This window comes from Sminthopsis crassicaudata, chromosome 6 (genome assembly GCF_048593235.1).
Source record: "Sminthopsis crassicaudata isolate SCR6 chromosome 6, ASM4859323v1, whole genome shotgun sequence".
Lineage (NCBI taxonomy): Eukaryota > Metazoa > Chordata > Mammalia > Dasyuromorphia > Dasyuridae > Sminthopsis > Sminthopsis crassicaudata.
In genome coordinates this window covers 200,733,018-200,750,988 of record NC_133622.1, presented here as the reverse complement: position 1 = coordinate 200,750,988, position 17,971 = coordinate 200,733,018, and the positions used below count along the sequence as shown (strand labels likewise).

The window sequence follows — 17,971 nt, the reverse complement described above, 5'->3', positions numbered from 1 at the left end:
TGGGAAACCACTGCAGTGTCTTTGCCAAGAAAACCCCAAATGGGTCACAGAGAGCGGGACACAACTAAACGAGAACCAGCAAAAACATCAATGTGGGAAGAGCAAGGCCAGTGAGACTGAAAAGCCGAGTGAGGGAAAGTCAGTCACGTGAAATAAGCCTGAAAATGCTGGGAATCAGCTTCACAGGGTTTAGCTAAGAAAGTTGTATTTTATGCTAAATGCAATAGAGACCCACTGGAGACTTTTGGAAAAGTCTCCACCATATTCATGGTGGGAAAAAGTCCTGTTATCAGAGGACCTGGCTTCATATCCTGGCTTTGCTACTCACGTCTTGGGACTTTAGAAAAGACCTCTAGCCTATTAGCTGCTTTCCCTGCATCCTCTTCCAATCTAGCCTCATCACAGCTTGAAAAGGAAGTATTCTAGGGCAGCTCTGGTGGCGCGGTGGTTAGAGCGCCAACCCTGAAGTCAGGAAGACCTGAGTTCAAATCTGATCTCAGACACTAACACTTCTCCTGGCTGTACGACACTGGCCAAGTTATTAATTAACGCCCATTGCCTCAGCAAATTAAAAAAAAAAAAATTACAAAAAAATATCATTTATTAACCCCATTGCCTCAAGAAAAAAAAATGTATTACAGATCTATGTTACTATGGCGATTGCCTCAAGGCTGGGAATTAAAGCTTGGCCCACCCCACCCCATGTACCCTACTTTCCAGATGAACGGGCCTACTTGCTGTTCTCTATTTGGGCCATTCCATGGCCCGTCTCAGTGCCTTTCACAGGTTGTCCCTGAAGCCTAGAACCTGTTCCTACTTCCTCCATGCTCCCTAGAACCTCTGGCTTCCTTCAGGGCTTAAATCAAGTACCGCTTCCACCAAAAGGCCTTCCTTGCCTCCCCCAAACCCAATTCCTTTGTATTTGTTTTGTATTTTTTATCCGCATGCCGGCATATTCCCCAGCGGACTGTAAGCTCTTGCGGGCACAGGCTCTTTCATTTTTTTCTATGCCCAGTACTTTTTGAGAGAAGGGACCTCGCCTCTGTGTTTATGGAGGCTTCGGTGCGGGGACTACAAAGCTAGTGGGGATGGCGGGAAGATCCGAGTTTAAATTCTGCCTCAGTCTTACAGCTGTGGGATTCTACAAAAGTAACCGACCAGCCTGCTTCCCAAACTGTAAAATGGGGACATTAATAGCATGTACCTCACGGGATCCTGTGAAGAGCAAACTAATAGCATGGAATGCTGCTCTGCAAACATTAAAGAACTCTGCAAATGTGCTATTTGCCTCCCGGCACTCAGTAAGGACTTAAAGCTCGTTGACTGTTAGCTGAGCAGCAGGTGGCAGCGGGGCAGACTTGACATCATAACCCGCACCTCGGTTTCTTCGTTTGTAAAATGTGCCCACTGCACCCACCATTAATGAAATGAATACGTATATAGCGGCTTGCCAACTTAAAGAGGTACACAAAGCGCAGTTTAGTTATTGAACGCTGAAACTGAGACTTAGTTATTATCGTGGACCTGGCCAGCTCCTTCTACTATCTTCAGATTGGGCTGTCCTGGTTAATACGCAGTTATTTGCACGCAGAGACCGCTTTTGCGTTTCTTTGCATCCCCACCGCTGAGCGAGCACAGTGCCGGGCACCTAGCTCATGGTTTTCTCTTCTGCAAAATGGAGGTAGTGGCGTTGTTCTAGGAGGCCTCGGTGATTGCCCTCAGCAGCTGGTGCGAGCGCCCTACTCCTCAGCCTTTGTTGCCCTGCCCCACCCCCACCAGCCCTTAATCACAAACGCGTCCCCTTCCCCACTCCGACCCTCAGCAGGTGCTCGGGATTGCTCCCGCCTAACTTCTACTCAAACAAAGGGAGAAATGAGGGACCCCGAGCCTGGGAAGCCACCCCGGAGAACAAGTCCCCTCCCGCACAAGCTCCGGAGGTCAGGAGCCATTTACTTTTTTAAAAGATTTTATCCGGGACCCTGCAGGATGACCGTATGTTAATGAACTTAAAAACCGGGGGGAGTGGAGTTATAACGACAATTGAGACGACCAGGGCGACAGCTCTGCCTTAAAGGCCGCCTCGCGTGCGCAGCGTAGAACACACAAAAGTTCCGTCTCGGGCGCAGACTCGAGAATGGCCGAAGAAGGCGAAGCTTCCGAGGGCACTCCCGCCACTCAGCGCGAGAGCACCGCATGGCTTCCTGGGAGTTGTAGTCCTTCTTCCTGCTAACGCTCTTTGTTTCTGTCACAGACGATCGAGCCAGAGAACTACAATTCCCAGAGCGTTTCTGCTAGGATGGGGGGGATGGGGAGGAAAGGACGAGCGTCGCGTCGGTGGCGTGGGCGGAGCGCGTCGACGACGCTCGCTGAGGAGGCCCGGTTCACCCCCCGATCCTGAGCGGCGCTGAGCTGGGGCTGCGGAAGCGGGCTGTGACTCCCGGCGGCAGAGGAGGAGAGCAGTGGGCGGCCTCGGCGCTCCCCTCGACGGGGTCGGCGGGAGGATGAGTGCGGCCCGAGAATCCCACCCGCACGGGGTGAAGCGCTCAGCCTCCCCTGACGACGATGTAAATAACAATGGCGGGGGCAGGGGATGGGGGAAGGGGAAGGCCAGCTAACGAGGCCTACTCGTCCGTCGGAGGCCCGGGAGCGGAACTGGAAAGAGTGGGCTGAGGAGGGAGCAGTTCCCTCGCCCTTCTTCGGAATGGTGGGGGTGGGGAGGCGCTGAGAGCGACCCGTCTTTAATTTGGGCTATGAGGGGTGAAGGGGTTCCCCACCCCGGCGGTCAGGGGCGCGAGCGCGTGCGCCACCGAGCTTCTCCTTTGTGGGAGGTGCGTGTCCGAGGCCCCCCGCCTAGAGGGTGCGGGGGGCCGGGTTGGCCCCCGGGAGCGCCCTTCCCCCGCTGGGCACTTGGAGGGGAGCGGGATGCCCGGGGCTCTGTAGCCGCTTGCTCGTTTACTGCTTCGTCTAGCCTGGGGCTGCCCAGAGTTAACTCGTAAGAATGCACGAGCTCTGGACGTTGCATCCTCGTAGTCCGTGGGGGGTGGGGGGGACGAAGCCTCCGGCCGGGCTCCTGCTGTCCCCCCCCCCTCCGGGAGCCATGTGCTGAAGCCCTGGCGTCTGGTGCAGTTTGCTGAGGCTGCCGCTGCTAACATGGGGCACCTCGCCTGCTTCTGTGGGAAGTGGCAGAAGGTGGACGTTGTCGGGGCTTCTCCGAGACCCCTAGCGAGTCCGAAACATGGGGGGAAGAGAGTTTTGGGAGGCAAATTTGTTTTAAAAAGATTTTGGTGCTTGAACATCACTTATGCAAAAAAAAAAAACAAAACAACACCCTGTATTGTCTTCTTTTTTAGAACCAGTACTGGAGTAAATATGCCTATGTTTTAAAATGCCTTAAAGGAAGCATTCTCTTCTTCCGGCTAAACATAGAGCGGTCTTTGAACCGCACTTATTCTTGAAGTTGGAATCGAATTTTTCCAATTCAGAAGTTTTGATGTGAACGCGAAGTAGTAGCTAGAATCCACCCTTTTACACTGCTTAATGACATAGAATGTTAAGGAACAAGTCAGTAAGCACATATCTGTAGAAGAGTGAAATAAGAAAATATTTCACAAACAACATCCACATCCAAACTTCTTCGGAAGATGAATTTTTGTTACTTAATGGAGTGTATTTACTTACCTTTTAAGGAGACCTAATTAAAAATTTGAATTACTATAGAATGAGGAAGTTTGCATTCTTTAAGGCTGTTTGATGTAAACTGTATTTGCTGTCAGCCAGAAATTTGGAAAACCTACTTTTTTGGGCTTTTTGTTTTGTTTGTTTTTTGAGCACTCATTATGTGCAAAGTAGCATAGGCTAAATCCTTGGAACCTTTTGAAGTGCTTACTGTCGGGGAAGTAGAGGAACTGGCCCCGGATGAGTAGGTCGGGGAACTTCGCCCGGGCGGTGAATCAGTCAGATATTTTAGGTAACCCTGAAAAGGGTCGGCTGCCATAAAAGTAATAGTATTCGGACTGGTTAGAAAGACCATGGGCCTGAGCAGAGGAAAGGGAATCCTAAGTGTAAGTGGGATGTGGGAATAACTAGTTTCCAAGAGGAGTGAGGTAAAAATGGCAACGTAGGGTCTCGGTGAATTTTCAATCAGGAAAGTAAATTAACACTTTGGATGTAATCTTGCGGTTGGTTCCTTCAGAGCAGGAATCAGGGTGACAATGACTAAAGATGATGTGAGGTTAAAATTTGAATGTGATTCCCAAAAAGTGATACTGAAAAACTGAAAGGATACTGAATTTGTTCTTGAAAATGAGAACTGTGGAAAGGAATTGTAGTTTAAGTAATGATTGGGGGGGGAGAGGAAGTTGAGGGGGGTGTACATATACATATTTTATTTAAAATTTGTTAAACATTAGGTTTAGGGAAATTAAGGGATCAGAAAAAGATCAAAACCTTGAGTATAGAGATTTGGGAATTAACTTAAATCTAAATGGTAGTTGAAGCCATCCGAGTAAATAAACTCTTCAGAGAAATGAAAATAGAACACTAAGAGCAAAGAAAACTATCTGTTACATGTGCAATAACAGCACCATTAGTCAAAGTTGAGATTCAGTAATATTTTATCACTATCTTTGTCAGTTCAGAAAAGAGGTTACGAAAGGTAAATGGCAGTCATTTCTCTTGATAGTACTTAAAATGAACATAATTTCAAAAAGTGATGCAAAAAACTTATGTTTGCAGTAAATTTGGTTATTAGTTTTCATGCCTAAACTACATAGAAAATTTAGGCTATGTAATTTTTTTTTTTTCATTTCTAAATACATGTTAATGTCACTTTCTCCCTTCCCCCCCCCCAAAAAAAAAGGGCCCTAATTTGGTAATTTTTTGTGTGTAGATTGGTTCTAGCAACTGGGAGGCAGCTGACCTGGGCAACGAAGAGAGAAAACAAAAGTTCTTAAGACTAATGGGAGCTGGAAAGGTGAGTTGGAAAGGGGGGGAATTGCCTTAATTTTTTTTAATAGTTTTTTTAGTGAAAATAGTTTGGTCATAAGAGTTCCTTATTCCATTGTTGTGTGTCTTATTTACTAATCAGAAATGTTATCCTAACATGTGGGGGGAGAACTGGCTTGTCTAAGGGAGAGCCTTATTGATTGTTTTCCTATCTCAGATCCTGGTATTATAAGGTTGACAAATTTGGTAAATTGACAATAATTGGTCAAATTTTTTTTTTTTTTTTTTTTTTTTTGTTGTTGTTTATTTATTTATTTTTTTTTTTAAATTTTTTATTTTATTTTATAATTATAACATTTTTTGACAGTACATATGCATGGGTAATTTTTTTTACAACATTATCCCTTGCACTTACTTCTATTCAGATTTTTTCCCTTCCTCCCCCAACCCCCTCCCCCTGATGGCAATCAGTCTTATATATGTTAAATATATTACAGTATAATTTAGATACAATATATGTGTGTAGAACCGAATTTTTTTGTTGCACAGGAAGAATTGGATTCAGAAGGTAAAAATAACAGTTTACATTCATTTCCCAGTCCTTTTCTGGATGTAGCTGGTTCTGTCCATCATTAATCAATTGGAATTGGATTAGCTCTTCTCTATGTTGAAGAAATCCACTTCCATCAGCATACATCCTCGTACAGTATCATTGTTGAAGTGTATAATGATCTTCTGGTTCTGCTTGTTTCACTCAGCATCAGTTGATGTAAGTCTCTCCAAGCCTCTCTGTATTCCTCCTGTTGGTCATTTCTTATAGAACAATAATATTCCATAACATTCATATACCATAGTTTACCCAACCATTCTCCAATTGATGGACATCCATTCATCTTCCAGCTTCTAGCCACTATGAAAAGGGCTGCCACAAACATTTTGGCACATACAGGACCCTTTCCCTTCTCTAGTAGTTCCTTGGGGTATAAGCCCAGTAGTAGTATGGCTGGGTCAAAGGGTATGCACACTTTGATAACTTTTTGGGCATAATTCCAGATTGCTCTCCAGAATGGTTGGATTCTTTCACAACTCCACCAACAATGCATCAGTGTCCCAGTTTTCCCACAGCCCCTCCAACATTCATCGTTATTTGTTCCTGTCATCTTAGCCAATCTGACAGGTGTGTAATGATACCTCAGAGTTGTCTTAATTTGCATTTCTCTGATCAATAGTGATTTGGAACACTCTTTCATATGAGTGGAAATAGTTTTAATTTCATCATCTGAAAATTGTCTGTTCATATCCTTTGACCATTTATCAATTGGAGAATGGCTTGATTTCTTATAAATTAAAGTCAATTCTCTGTATATTTTGGAGATGAGGCCTTTATCAGAACCTTTAACTGTAAAAATTTTTTCCCAATTTGTTACTTCCCTTCTAATCTTGTTTGCATTAGTTTTGTTTGTGCAGAAACTTTTTAATTTGGTGTAATCAAAATGTTCTATTTTGTGATCAATAATGGTCTCTAGTTCTCCCTTGGACACAAACTCCTTCCTCCTCCACAAGTCTGAGAGGTAAACCATCCCATGTTCCTCCAATTTATTTATGATTTCGTTCTTTATGCCTAAATCTTGGACCCATTTTGATCTAATCTTAGTATGTGGTGTTAAATGTGGGTCCATGCCTAGTTTCTGCCATACTAATTTCCAGTTTTCCCAGCAGTTTTTGTCAAATAATGAATTCTTATCCCAAAATTGGGGATCTTTGGGTTTGTCAAAGATTAGATTGCTATTTTTATTCACTATCTTGTCCTGTGAACCTAACCTATGTAATTGGTCAAATTATTGATCTGATGGACAAATAAGGTAAAAAAGGATGATGTGACAAAAGAGATGAGCCTCCTCAAGCAGCAAACCAATATTTTTTGTGAATGAAAATAAAGGGATATTTCATGTGGTTCAACAATTATTGGGGACATCCAGATGGCGTAATAGAGAGAATGCTAGGAAAACCTAGTTCAGATTTTGCCTCAGACACTTAACAAATAGGTGACCTTGGGAAAGTCTTTTAACTTCCACCTGTCTCAGTTTCTTTATCTGTAAAATGAGGATGATGACATTCATCTCCCAGGGTAGTTATGTGAATCAAATGAGATTTGGGGTGTGTGTGTGTGTGTAAAACACTTTGCAAATTTTAAAATACTATGGGAAATGTTAGTTATTTTTGACATACCTAAATCCTATTCTAACACTACTAGTCATACAAATTAGATGGTTTTAATTTTACAAAAGGTTTGAAAACAATTTTCTTGCTTTACAATCATCAGGAAGCAAAGTCCCTCACTAGACAGTGCCCTTGCATTCTGAACTTGGACACACACATTGTCCCATAACAAAGGAATGTCACATAACAAAACCATTACCCCACCTGTCCCTATCGCATTCTGCCAAGAACTTAAGTTTCCTTCCCATTCCAGCAGTGGTAACAAAGATGCTCTGCTCCTGCTGCTCCCAGGAATGCCTGTGCTTTTCCTACTGACTTTCAAAGCAGGCAGGAGAAGCACAAATCAAAATCCTCACTTAAGAAGAAAACCACTTCTTTCACTTTGGTGTTCTAGTTTCTTCTCAAAAGGAAATAGCAGCTCTACATCTTAACCTGCTTTGATTAGTTTCTTGGAAAGCAAATCATAAGGTATGTTGGCAGTCAGGTTAGGGAAGATGAGCTGAATCAAAGAATTGAATATTGGTGAAGTATTCAATAAGTTTTTGTTAGCAAGTGGTGCAAGTAAATCAGTACTCTGGGAAATCTAAAGTTGCCACCCAGAGTCCAAACAGCTCATAAAATAATAGGTCCTCAATAGTTAATAAAGCTGTGAGTCAAAAAAGTGTTCTTTCCCTCCTCCCCAAAAATTCCATCATAATCAACTTTTAAAAAAAAGCATTTCTAACTAGTCTAAAAATTACTTTCAGCTCAATTTTTACCTATATTTAGGAGCTCTTTCCTATGTCCTTTCATTGACTGAATTTGTATAAATTGAACTTTGCTATGATATCATATATGCCAGAATCTTATATGAAAGTGTAGGATGCTTTATTTAAGAACATTTTTTTAAACCAATAAATGGCAAAGTTTTATATTTTAGTCAGTTTGATTTTAAAATGTGATCTGTAAAAATTAGATTCTAAAGTATATCAATTTCTATTTTCATCAAGAAAATTAATATATCCTATTCTTTAAAAAGTATGGAAATGATAAACTAGGCTTTTGGGTAGTGTTAATTCCACTTAAGCTTTTTATAACATCTGGGGAAAGGACATTTCCTTCTTTTGGAATCTTTTTCATTTTGAGAAATGTTGAAAGTAATCCCTGAGTACCTTTAGAATTATGTTGCTTCCAAATCACTGTGATATATAATGATGAAGTTGTCTTTATAAGTACCATGTCCTCACTTGAGTGCTGAGGTAATCAAGTCCAAATGACTATTGTCATTTAATCTTGTTCACGGCTTAAACATTGGAAAATGGCCTTTTTCATATTTGGTTTGTTCTCTTTCAGTATATTAATTTTTTTGTGGTAAGTTGACTTAGCTAAATCTTAAAACCAAGTTTTTCTCTCTCTCTTTTCTTTTTTTTAATTAAAAGGTTTTTCACTGTCCAGTGAGTTTGTATTGCTGGTAGTCTTTTTCTATATAGCATTTGTAGATAATTTTTATGCCACAAATAGATGGTGCCTTTAACTCCCATGTTTCTTTACATGGTAAGGAGGATGTTTGTTCTCAAAAGCAGTTTCAGACTTAGTGTAGCAATTGTTTTGTGTTCATTTCTCTGAGAAATGGTGATAACTTGAAATTGTTTTTTTCCCCATTCGGCTTATTTGGAGCTAAAGTTGTATCTGTTCAAGTTATATTTTCAAATTTGGTATTTGTTTTCACCTTTGCTCTAACCTAGTCAATAATCTTTATAAATAGCTGATTCACAAATGGTTGCTCTTTATATAAGAAGTTCCGTTAAGGTACAACATCAATCAATTTGTAGATGAGAGTCTAAGATAATAGTCACTTCCTTTTTTTTTTTTCCTGATGCCAGTTGATGCTTACCACATCCAGTACCCTCTAGCTCTCTTTTTAAAAGCAAGTATTGATAGATTATTGGAGTGAGGCTTCTGAATAGTTTGCATATCTTTTGCCTTTTTGATGTCCTACTGTTATACTTTATTTTACCACATACTTTTTTGTTACCTTCTTTTAGTCTAGTATCAGTTTTGTGTTAGTTCAGTTTGGAAAATACTTGTCAGGTTCTCTATTTAATTCTCTTCAATAAATGTTAGCATACATTGCAGTTATCTTATGCTGATGTATTTGTTTATATTCATATCAATTTAGAAGCATAAATAGGTCTTGAAGACCAAAGCCCATTTTGTATTTTTAACCATTTGTGGTTACTTATAAAAACAAAACAAAAAAGTCTCCTCATGATAAGCTTTCTTGTGGACAGTTTTACATTAGATGTGTATTTGAAACCTTTCTATCTTGGTAAACCTTATCAAAACTTGTCCTATGATATAGTTTTCAAAAATGAGAGTCATTTTTATCATAATAAGGAACCAGGATAGGAGTTTTCTGAAAAAAGAAAAGATGATTTAACAAGAACCACCTAGGGAAAAAACTGTTCCAAAATTGGTGAAGCCATGATTAACATACCAAGTTTTAAATATTTAAAAAAAAAAAAACAAAAAAACACAAAAATTTAAGCAGGTTGATTAATGGATATAAGAAAAACGGTATAAAAGACTTGGACAATAAGATAAAGAAGCTTGAATTTCAGATTAATTCTGAAAATATCAATATATGGTGTTGATTTTAATAAGAGCTTGCAAAAATATTAAAAAAGAAAATCTCACTTATAAAATTGCCAAATAAAATATTTACCAACAATATACAGCAATAAATATTTTTTCATTCATTGTAACCAAGCAAGTGATATAATGTATGCAAAGCAGATTAAATATTAAGAAAAAGCTATCAATAATACATCATTAACAAGCATTTTTTTACCACCATTTAATACAAAAGTAGAAATATAAGCTTTCTCAGTAAGATAGAAAGAGTATTAGAGAAGTTAACCTTTGAAATGAGGTCAAAATATTACCTGGTAGTGATATAACATACCTAGAAAAATCAGTATTATTAATAATGGGTTCAGTGAGGTTGCAATATTTTTAAAAAATCATTCACCTACCTCATTGGATCCCTTAGCTCATCAATGTCAGTATTCCCTCCAACCCCTCTACACCATCTTAGACTGAACAGTTTTCCCATAGCATCTAGCAAATCCTCATAGACTGTATACCCAGGGCAACTCCCCCATACTCCAGTCTCTGGATATAGCACAGATATGAATAGAGCACTGGGGCTATCTTGTTAACCATTGCTCTCCCTATATGTCATTCATATATTTAAGCAAGATTTTTTAAGTTAAGGGGAAATATCTTAACAATACCAAAAGTCAGTAAAGAGAAGAGAATTAACTAGCACATATGATCATATAACAACTACATAAAGCTCCATCAATATATCACAAGTTGTTGTTGCTTACTCATAAACATTTTATCACCCCTATATGGGGCCAGTTTGGCTCCATGGTAATTACATTTTGGGGAATGGATGTTAGAGGTTAGAGAAAAGGAGGAGAAAGCTGCACACAGTCAAAGGTTAGCAGCAGGATGGGTAACTGAAGGGGAAAAAACCCTGACAAATATAAATGTGCTAAGAGTAGGAGTTAGTGATAAATCAATGAGATTATAATGTTAAGATAAAACTTATAGGCGTAATATAAAAAGTATGTATGGATAATAAAGCAAAGTAAAGCAAGAATAAAAACAGCATATACTACAACTATATTAAATGTGGAAATGGAAAAAGAATCTTGGAGAAGCAGATGAAATGTAGATATTATAATAAATATAACCCTTTAAAGTTTTTGGGGTGTTTTAATGTAAATTCTCATTTGATCTTTATATCAACCATGGGAGGCTGGTATTAAAAGTATTATCCCAATTTTATAGATGGAAAAAAATTTGGGGGAATTGGTGGTCCATTAGATGGCAGAAATGGGATTTGAACCCAGGTCCTCCTGACTTAAAAGTCTAACAACCTAAATCACTATTCTTTATTGGCAGTTTGTGTAGGGAAAAATATATTTATACAAATAATTGAAAAGAAAATATAATGGGGTCTTTTGGTGATTATTGTAATTTAATAATAGTGGTTAGGATAACTTTTTATTCCTTATAGACTTATTAGTATTGCAATCAAATCCTTCAAGGCATTTCTTGTCTTTGTTGATTTACAACTCCTCCTGACATAAATAATATTAGTACAACAGTATAAGAGTTTGTCTCCAGAGGAGCATTAGTTAACCTGATTAGAACTCAGAAATATTTAGCAAGTGCCTGTGTACAGAGAAGTTTATTTTTTAATTGTATTTTAAAGTTAAATTGTCAACAAAGACTGGTGATGAAATAAGCACATAATAAGGAATAAGAAATTGTTGTTTAGTTGGAAATCAGTAACACGTAGCTTCAAATCCCATCCCTATAAGCTCTGTGACCTGGAGTTTTACATGCTTATTGAACCACAAATCCTTTACATATTCAGGTAATAAAGAATAGTATTTTGCATAAACCTTCAGTGTTGGGCAAAATTATTAAGCTAACAGGTTCATGATGTATGTGTTTTTTTTTTTTTTAATATATTCCCATGAGAAACATTACAAGTAATGACCTATTGTGGAATTCCCTAAAGTAGAAAGATAAATAACAAGGGAAAAGACTTATGTAGCATCAGCATTGTGAAGAAGTAAAATGTATTTGATTAACAATATACTGAAAGTTAAACTGTTTAACGTTGAAACTTTCCATAAGTATTTAAGCTGTAGGACCCTATATCACCAAAACAAATCAAAGCATATAGCATGTACTAATGTATTGACTAATATTGCAACTATGTACTTTTAGAGCATTTCTTTATCATATATAGATCTTTATTTTATCCAGGGTGACAGTCTTTTCCAAAGAAGCATCATGAAAATAGACAACTTAAAAGTATGTAGTAACAGTAGCAAAGTAAGATAAATTTGGAAGAGGAGAAAATTAGAAAAAAAGCTATAGAAGGTGAGAAGGTAGGACTTTAAAAACAATAGAAACTATTAGTAAGAGAGTTTTGATAAAGTGATTGTATGGATAGGTTTAAAGAATGACAGAAAAATGTAAATTAAGGTGTTTTCTGTAGCTCATTTATTTTCTTCATGTTAAATCTATAGTTTTAATATGTTGAATATAGATTTTTAAAATTCTGGTGCTTCAGTTTTAATTGTCTTTTTTTAATTTTTTTTAAATTTCTGCTTAAGTTATTTTCACAACCTGGCTTCTGCCTTTTTCCATCATATCCTTTCTTTCCTTGCACTTCGGGCTCTATCGATATGACATTCCATCTTCCACTTCCATGCCTTTGCACAGGCTTTCTCACATAAATGCAATGCATTTCCTCCTCACCTCTGGCAGACTTCACTCAAGTAACACCTGATCAGCTGCTGGTACACTCCCAAAATTACTTCTTTGGGGGAAGGGGGGTAATTTTGTATGTAGTTCCAGTATATTTTTTTTCAATAGAATATTAAGGTCTTTTAGGTCAGGGACTTGTAGTTTTTGTCTTTTTATTCCCAGCACTTAGAGTAGTACCTGTCACATAGGCACACTTACAAATGAGGAGACTGGACTACATGATTTAAGGTTTCTATTTTGGTTCTTGTAATGAAGAAACTAAGGCAGAAAGTTTAAGTGACTGTTCAGGGTCACAGAAGCAAGTAAGTGTGAGGTTTATTTAAATGCGTATTCTTTGCTCCTAGCCCAGTTCTCTATCCACCAAACCACCTCTGGAGCTATAATCTTAAGAATAATTTGGGAAATTGTAGGTAAAATCATTGTATAACTCTTATTTATTTTCTACTCTTAGAAGACAAACATTAACTTTTGATAGACTAATAAGCTAGTTTGCAGATTATTAGGGTTCTCTATATCTAGGTCTGAAAAGCAAAATCAAAAGCTTTAGATATTTTTTGAATGCAGATTTGGGGGACTTCTGGCTAATCAAAAGGCTCTCTCAAAATACATTGGGGGGATCTTAATTGATATAAGATTTTTTTATATTTTTATATATCAGAACACAGTAATGGATATTGGAAGCTTTTTAATCCACATGGAATTATTTGTGTAAAGCTATTTCAACAATTTTTAATTTTCCATCTTTTAAACAGAAAGAACACACTGGCCGTCTTGTTATAGGAGATCATAGATCAACATCTCACTTCAGAACAGGTAAGAATGTACAATTTAATCGAAGTAAGGATGTTTTAAAATGTAGTGATGTCAGAAGTCTAGCTTCTAAACATGTGAATTAGTTGAACCAATGACTGGAATTTCAGCCAACACACACTTCCTTTTTTAAAATAATTTTTAATATAGATATTGGTTATACTTCAATTTTGTTTCTGTTATCTTACCACTTTGTATCTTTATCCTTCTTAATAAGATCATATTGATTATACCTATGTAAAGATTTCCACTCTTGTCTTGGAGCTATATTGCTTTCTTTTGTCATTATGTGAACATCTATAATGTTAGCAGTCATAATAAATTAATGAGACCATGGATTCAGGGCTGGCAGGCACCTTAGAAACCATACCAGTTTTATGCTTTTTTTTTTTTTTTTTTTTTTTTTTTTTTTTTTTTTTTTTTTTTTTGTCAGTTGGAAAACCTAAATGCAATCTGGTACAGTGACTTGCCCAAGGTCACCCACGTGACAAATAGATTTGGATCCTAGATCTTCTGATGAAGTCATTCCACCAAAAAATTGGATTAGTCTCCCAATGATTAATCTCCTAATTAGAGTTCAGTATTAAAATCCCTAAAATTATTCAAGTAATTAAAATGATTTTCATTCAGGTTGCAGGGAAAAGATAGCTTTGTTAAAATTGTAGCATGAGTTCTGACTCCAGCAAAACTGCATAGGAAAGACACTAAAAAAATGAGAGGCAGTCATTTGGGTAAAACCCTACAGATAGTTCTCACTTCATGTAAATGGAACCTTCCCCCTCTATGTAAAAGCAATTTTTATATAATGTGAATTTGTCCTCAGATGTGGGAAAGGAGGAAATAGAGGGAAAGAGGCAGAAAGAAAACCATGATTAAGAGGGACCAGCATATGCATGGTTCAAGAACATATGGGAGTTAGAGACAAAAAAAAGTAATTCATGGCGGCCATGTGGGGCCCAGGGGCTCAGAGTAACAAGCCAAGGAAAGAACGCAACACTGTACAGTAAAAGAAAACATTGGTGGGGGTTTTGGAATATAATTTTTCAGAATTCTTGTCATGTAAAGTCAAATTTGTTTAAACCAAGAACTGTGATTTGATTATGCAGTCATTTATTTATTTATTTATTTATTTATTTATTTATTTATTTTTTTTTTTTTTTTTTTTTTTTTTTTTTTTTTTTTGAGGTTGGGGTTAAGTGACTTGCCCAGGGTCGCACAGCTAGGAAGTGTTAAGTGTCTGAGACCAGATTTGAACTCGGGTCCTCCTGAATTCAGGGCTGGTGCTCTATCCACTGCGCCACCTAGCTGCCCCGATTATGCAGTCATTTTGAATCCTTGGTCCCATTACTTAATAAGTATGATTGGGACCAAATCATTGAGCATCTCTTAGGTCTCAGTTTGCTTATCTGTCAAATGAATAGGTTGAACTGGATGATTTCTAAAGTCTCTCTAAAGTCCTAAATCCTTTGGTTTATTATCATTTTTTAAATTTAAAAAGTTTATTTAGCTTTTATATTGCAAAACACCAGTATCCATTATATTTTATGGACTATCCTTTTGGTTACCTACCTGGGAAACAAATTTAAATTTATTATTTTAACTTTGAAAAGGTTCTAGTTCTTGATCTTTCATAGAAGATACAGGATTTAGCTGGTTGTATTGTTTTAAATTGAGATGGGAATAACACAGTGAAGTTGATTGTTATTTGGGTTTCCTAGAGAGTGAAATTCCTTTTATAGATTTACATATAAAAGAGGGTATTCATAAGTATTAGCCTGTTGGATAAATTTTCAGCAGAGAAGGCATAAAGACATAGTACTAACAAATTGGATCTTTTTAAAATACATACTTGATAAAAGCAGTGTTTCATTTGGAATGGAAGGAATTCAGGAGTTTCAGGGAAAATAGGCAGTTTAATTTCTTTCTTTCTTTTTTTTTTTTTTTTTTTTTTTTTTAATCCAGAAAAAATAAAAAAGTAAGAACTCCAAAACTATAGTTCTGAGACTATACAATCTCATGATGCCTGGCTTGCCTGGTTAGAATTGTTGGTTTGAGTGCTTTTTGAAATTGAGGGTTTGGGTTCAACAATTAGTCCCAGTCTAGGAAATAAGTCAAGTTTGAGCCTTTTGATCAGTTGGGTAAATTCTTGTGGAGTTCAGATACATCCATGAAGTTGTAATTTATTAAATCATAACTTTTAAAAATCAGCCGTGTATATTATAGCCATCTGTATTATGGTTGTTTTGTGTAATCAAATGTTTTTATTAATTTGACTGAAACATAACCAAAGTACACTGGACATGCAGGGGAAGAAGATAAGAAAATGAATGAAGAACTGGAGTCACAGTATCAACAGAGTATGGACAGTAAATTATCAGGGCGATATCGGCGACATTGTGGACTTGGCTTCAGTGAGGTAGTGATTAACTTATTTTTATTCATTGGGAAGACATCATGTAAATAAAAATTTGATGAGTGTTAATCAGTACTAACCTGGGGATTGCAAGATTGTTGAAAATATAGATGTTTCTGTTTGAACAGCCTAATATGACAGTTCTATTTCAAAAAGAAAATGGATTCCTGCCCTCAGATAATCTAAAGCAGTGAAATTAATAGAAATGACTGCTATGTCATACTTAAGTACCCCTGAAAACCACATTTATATATATATAAGCAAGTTAAAATCAGCTATATTTTAATCAGGTTTGAGCTTCACTTTGGAGTATTATTGCCCATATGTACCCCTAGTCTATTTGATTCCTCATTTAAAGAACTGCTTTATAAGTAATATTTTATTTTTTAATCAGACTTTCTTTATGCTTAATTCTGCTTTATAACAGTATATATTCATCCTTTAGTATTTGTGCTTTCTAAATGTAATTCTAATATATGGTAATTTTAAAAATTGGAGCTGTGTTCTAGAAGAGATGTCATGTCCAGCAACAGAATACAGCCAGAATCAGATTGAAATGTAATTGAGAAATAGTTAACAAAATAATAATACAGTAGAACATAGATAATTCTACTCTGTGGCTTTCTAACTCATTATGGGTCCACAGAGATCCTAGATTATGCAGCCCTGTTTTCTATTTGAAACTGTTTAATAGTCATTGCTGGAGATAAAACACTTCACCCAAAAATTAAATCAGATTTTTATTTTATTTTTTTTTAAACTGGCTAATGAAGATTTGGATTTGTTTGTATCATTTTGTCCCTCTCGGGTCACTTTGAGTTCTACATTAATCCTTACTATTACTTTAAAATTTGTGGTGTTGAACAGTGATATATCCATTAAGGTCCTATGAATTAATAACTACTGTTTAATTACTAGAAAATAACATTTTATGCTAAATGGTATTATTAGAACAATTAAGTTGAAGTTCTTTTTTTGTCCTTAAACCATATAGAATGGGATTAACTTTGTTTAAGGAAAGTAAGTTAAATCTTTCATGGAGACTAGATCCTTTACTTCTGTTAGGCTTTTCAGATTCCTGTGTTGAGTCTTCTAAAATAAAATCGCAATATGAAAAGGATATACCTCTTTTATTTTTAGTTAGAGGATCCTGATGGGGAAGGTGACGCTGCTGGAAATGATGATGATGATGATGATGATGATTCACCTGACCCTGAAAGTCCAGAGGACTCTGAAAGTGATTCAGAGTCTGAAAAAGAGGAATCTGCTGAAGAACTACAAACTGCTGAACAGCCAGAGGAAGTGGAGGACCCCAAAGCTAAGAAGGATGCAAAGAGCAATTACAAAATGATGTTTGTTAAATCCAGTGGTTCATAACTCTGAATGTGTGATTAGTCTTTGTATTCAAAGTAAGCCTTATTGTTATAATGCACAGTGGAGGACTGCTTCTATAGCACAGACCTTTGTATTATAATTTTAAAAAAGGCCCTTCTTTTAAATAATTACAAAGAGTGTTTGCTTTCAGATGCCATGAATTACAATTTTATGGGCATGATTATATCCATTTTTGTAAAATATAAGAGTTGCATTGTACAAAAGACAAATAAATATGATTCCCAGCTTCCTTTCACATTATCATCATCTACCCTCTAACTACTCCTTCCCTCTTCCCCCCCCCCCCACTTTTTTTAGTTCCTTATAATGAAATTATGTGGGGAACATTGTTAAAACTTATTAGTATTATTTTGTGGGTGTTTCTGTTTTTAATAGCTGTATTTTTTTTTAATTATTTTTTTGGTCCCTAATGTTTTCCTCTTATAAAGTTCATTTGATAATGTGATGGTGCATTTATGAGAAAAATACCTCTTTAATTATAATTCTTTGATGTAGAACTGTTCATCATGGAAACTTCTCATAATTGATGTATTATAATTATTATTATTAGCAGGCAAAAAGAATGGGTCTTTAGTTTATTGGGTTTTTTTTAGCTCTACTTTTGGGCCCAAAGAATCGGGGCAGTAGATACTATTAGACTGGGAAAATAACTGCTAGTCCTGTTGAAGGTGGTTTTTTTTTTTTTTTTTTTTTTTTTAATATAAGTAACAGTCCTTTCCTAGTTAGCCCCAAGATATAATGTATAATGTGTAGTACATTTTATAGTAGTAAATTATATAACACAAGATTAAGTGAATCAGGAAAATTAATTTCTTTTAAAAGGAAGGATAGTAAAATTAAACTCTTGATTAT

At 36.8% G+C, this 17,971-nt stretch overlaps 1 protein-coding gene across 1 annotated transcript; it reads left to right on the top strand.

Annotated features, from left to right (window-relative positions):
* Nucleotides 1-2,294: 2,294 nt before the first annotated feature.
* Nucleotides 2,295-17,679, top strand: C6H11orf58 (chromosome 6 C11orf58 homolog). Its single transcript, XM_074275180.1, has 5 exons — nucleotides 2,295-2,564; nucleotides 4,889-4,972; nucleotides 13,254-13,314; nucleotides 15,618-15,727; nucleotides 16,865-17,679. Exons 1-5 carry the CDS (start codon nucleotides 2,502-2,504, stop codon nucleotides 17,099-17,101), a joined length of 555 nt encoding a protein of 184 aa, XP_074131281.1. The 5' UTR covers nucleotides 2,295-2,501; the 3' UTR covers nucleotides 17,102-17,679.
* The last annotated feature ends 292 nt before the right edge of the window (nucleotides 17,680-17,971 follow it).

Excerpts from the sequence above, each read along its gene's own strand:
- C6H11orf58 (XM_074275180.1), top strand. The coding sequence starts at position 2,502 with ATGAGTGCGGCCCGAGAATCCCACCCGCACGGGGTGAAGCGCTCAGCC. Across the intron at positions 4,973-13,253 it reads GACTAATGGGAGCTGGAAAG|AAAGAACACACTGGCCGTCT; the intron begins GTGAGTTGGAAA and ends TCTTTTAAACAG. Across the intron at positions 15,728-16,864 it reads GTGGACTTGGCTTCAGTGAG|TTAGAGGATCCTGATGGGGA; the intron begins GTAGTGATTAAC and ends TTTTATTTTTAG.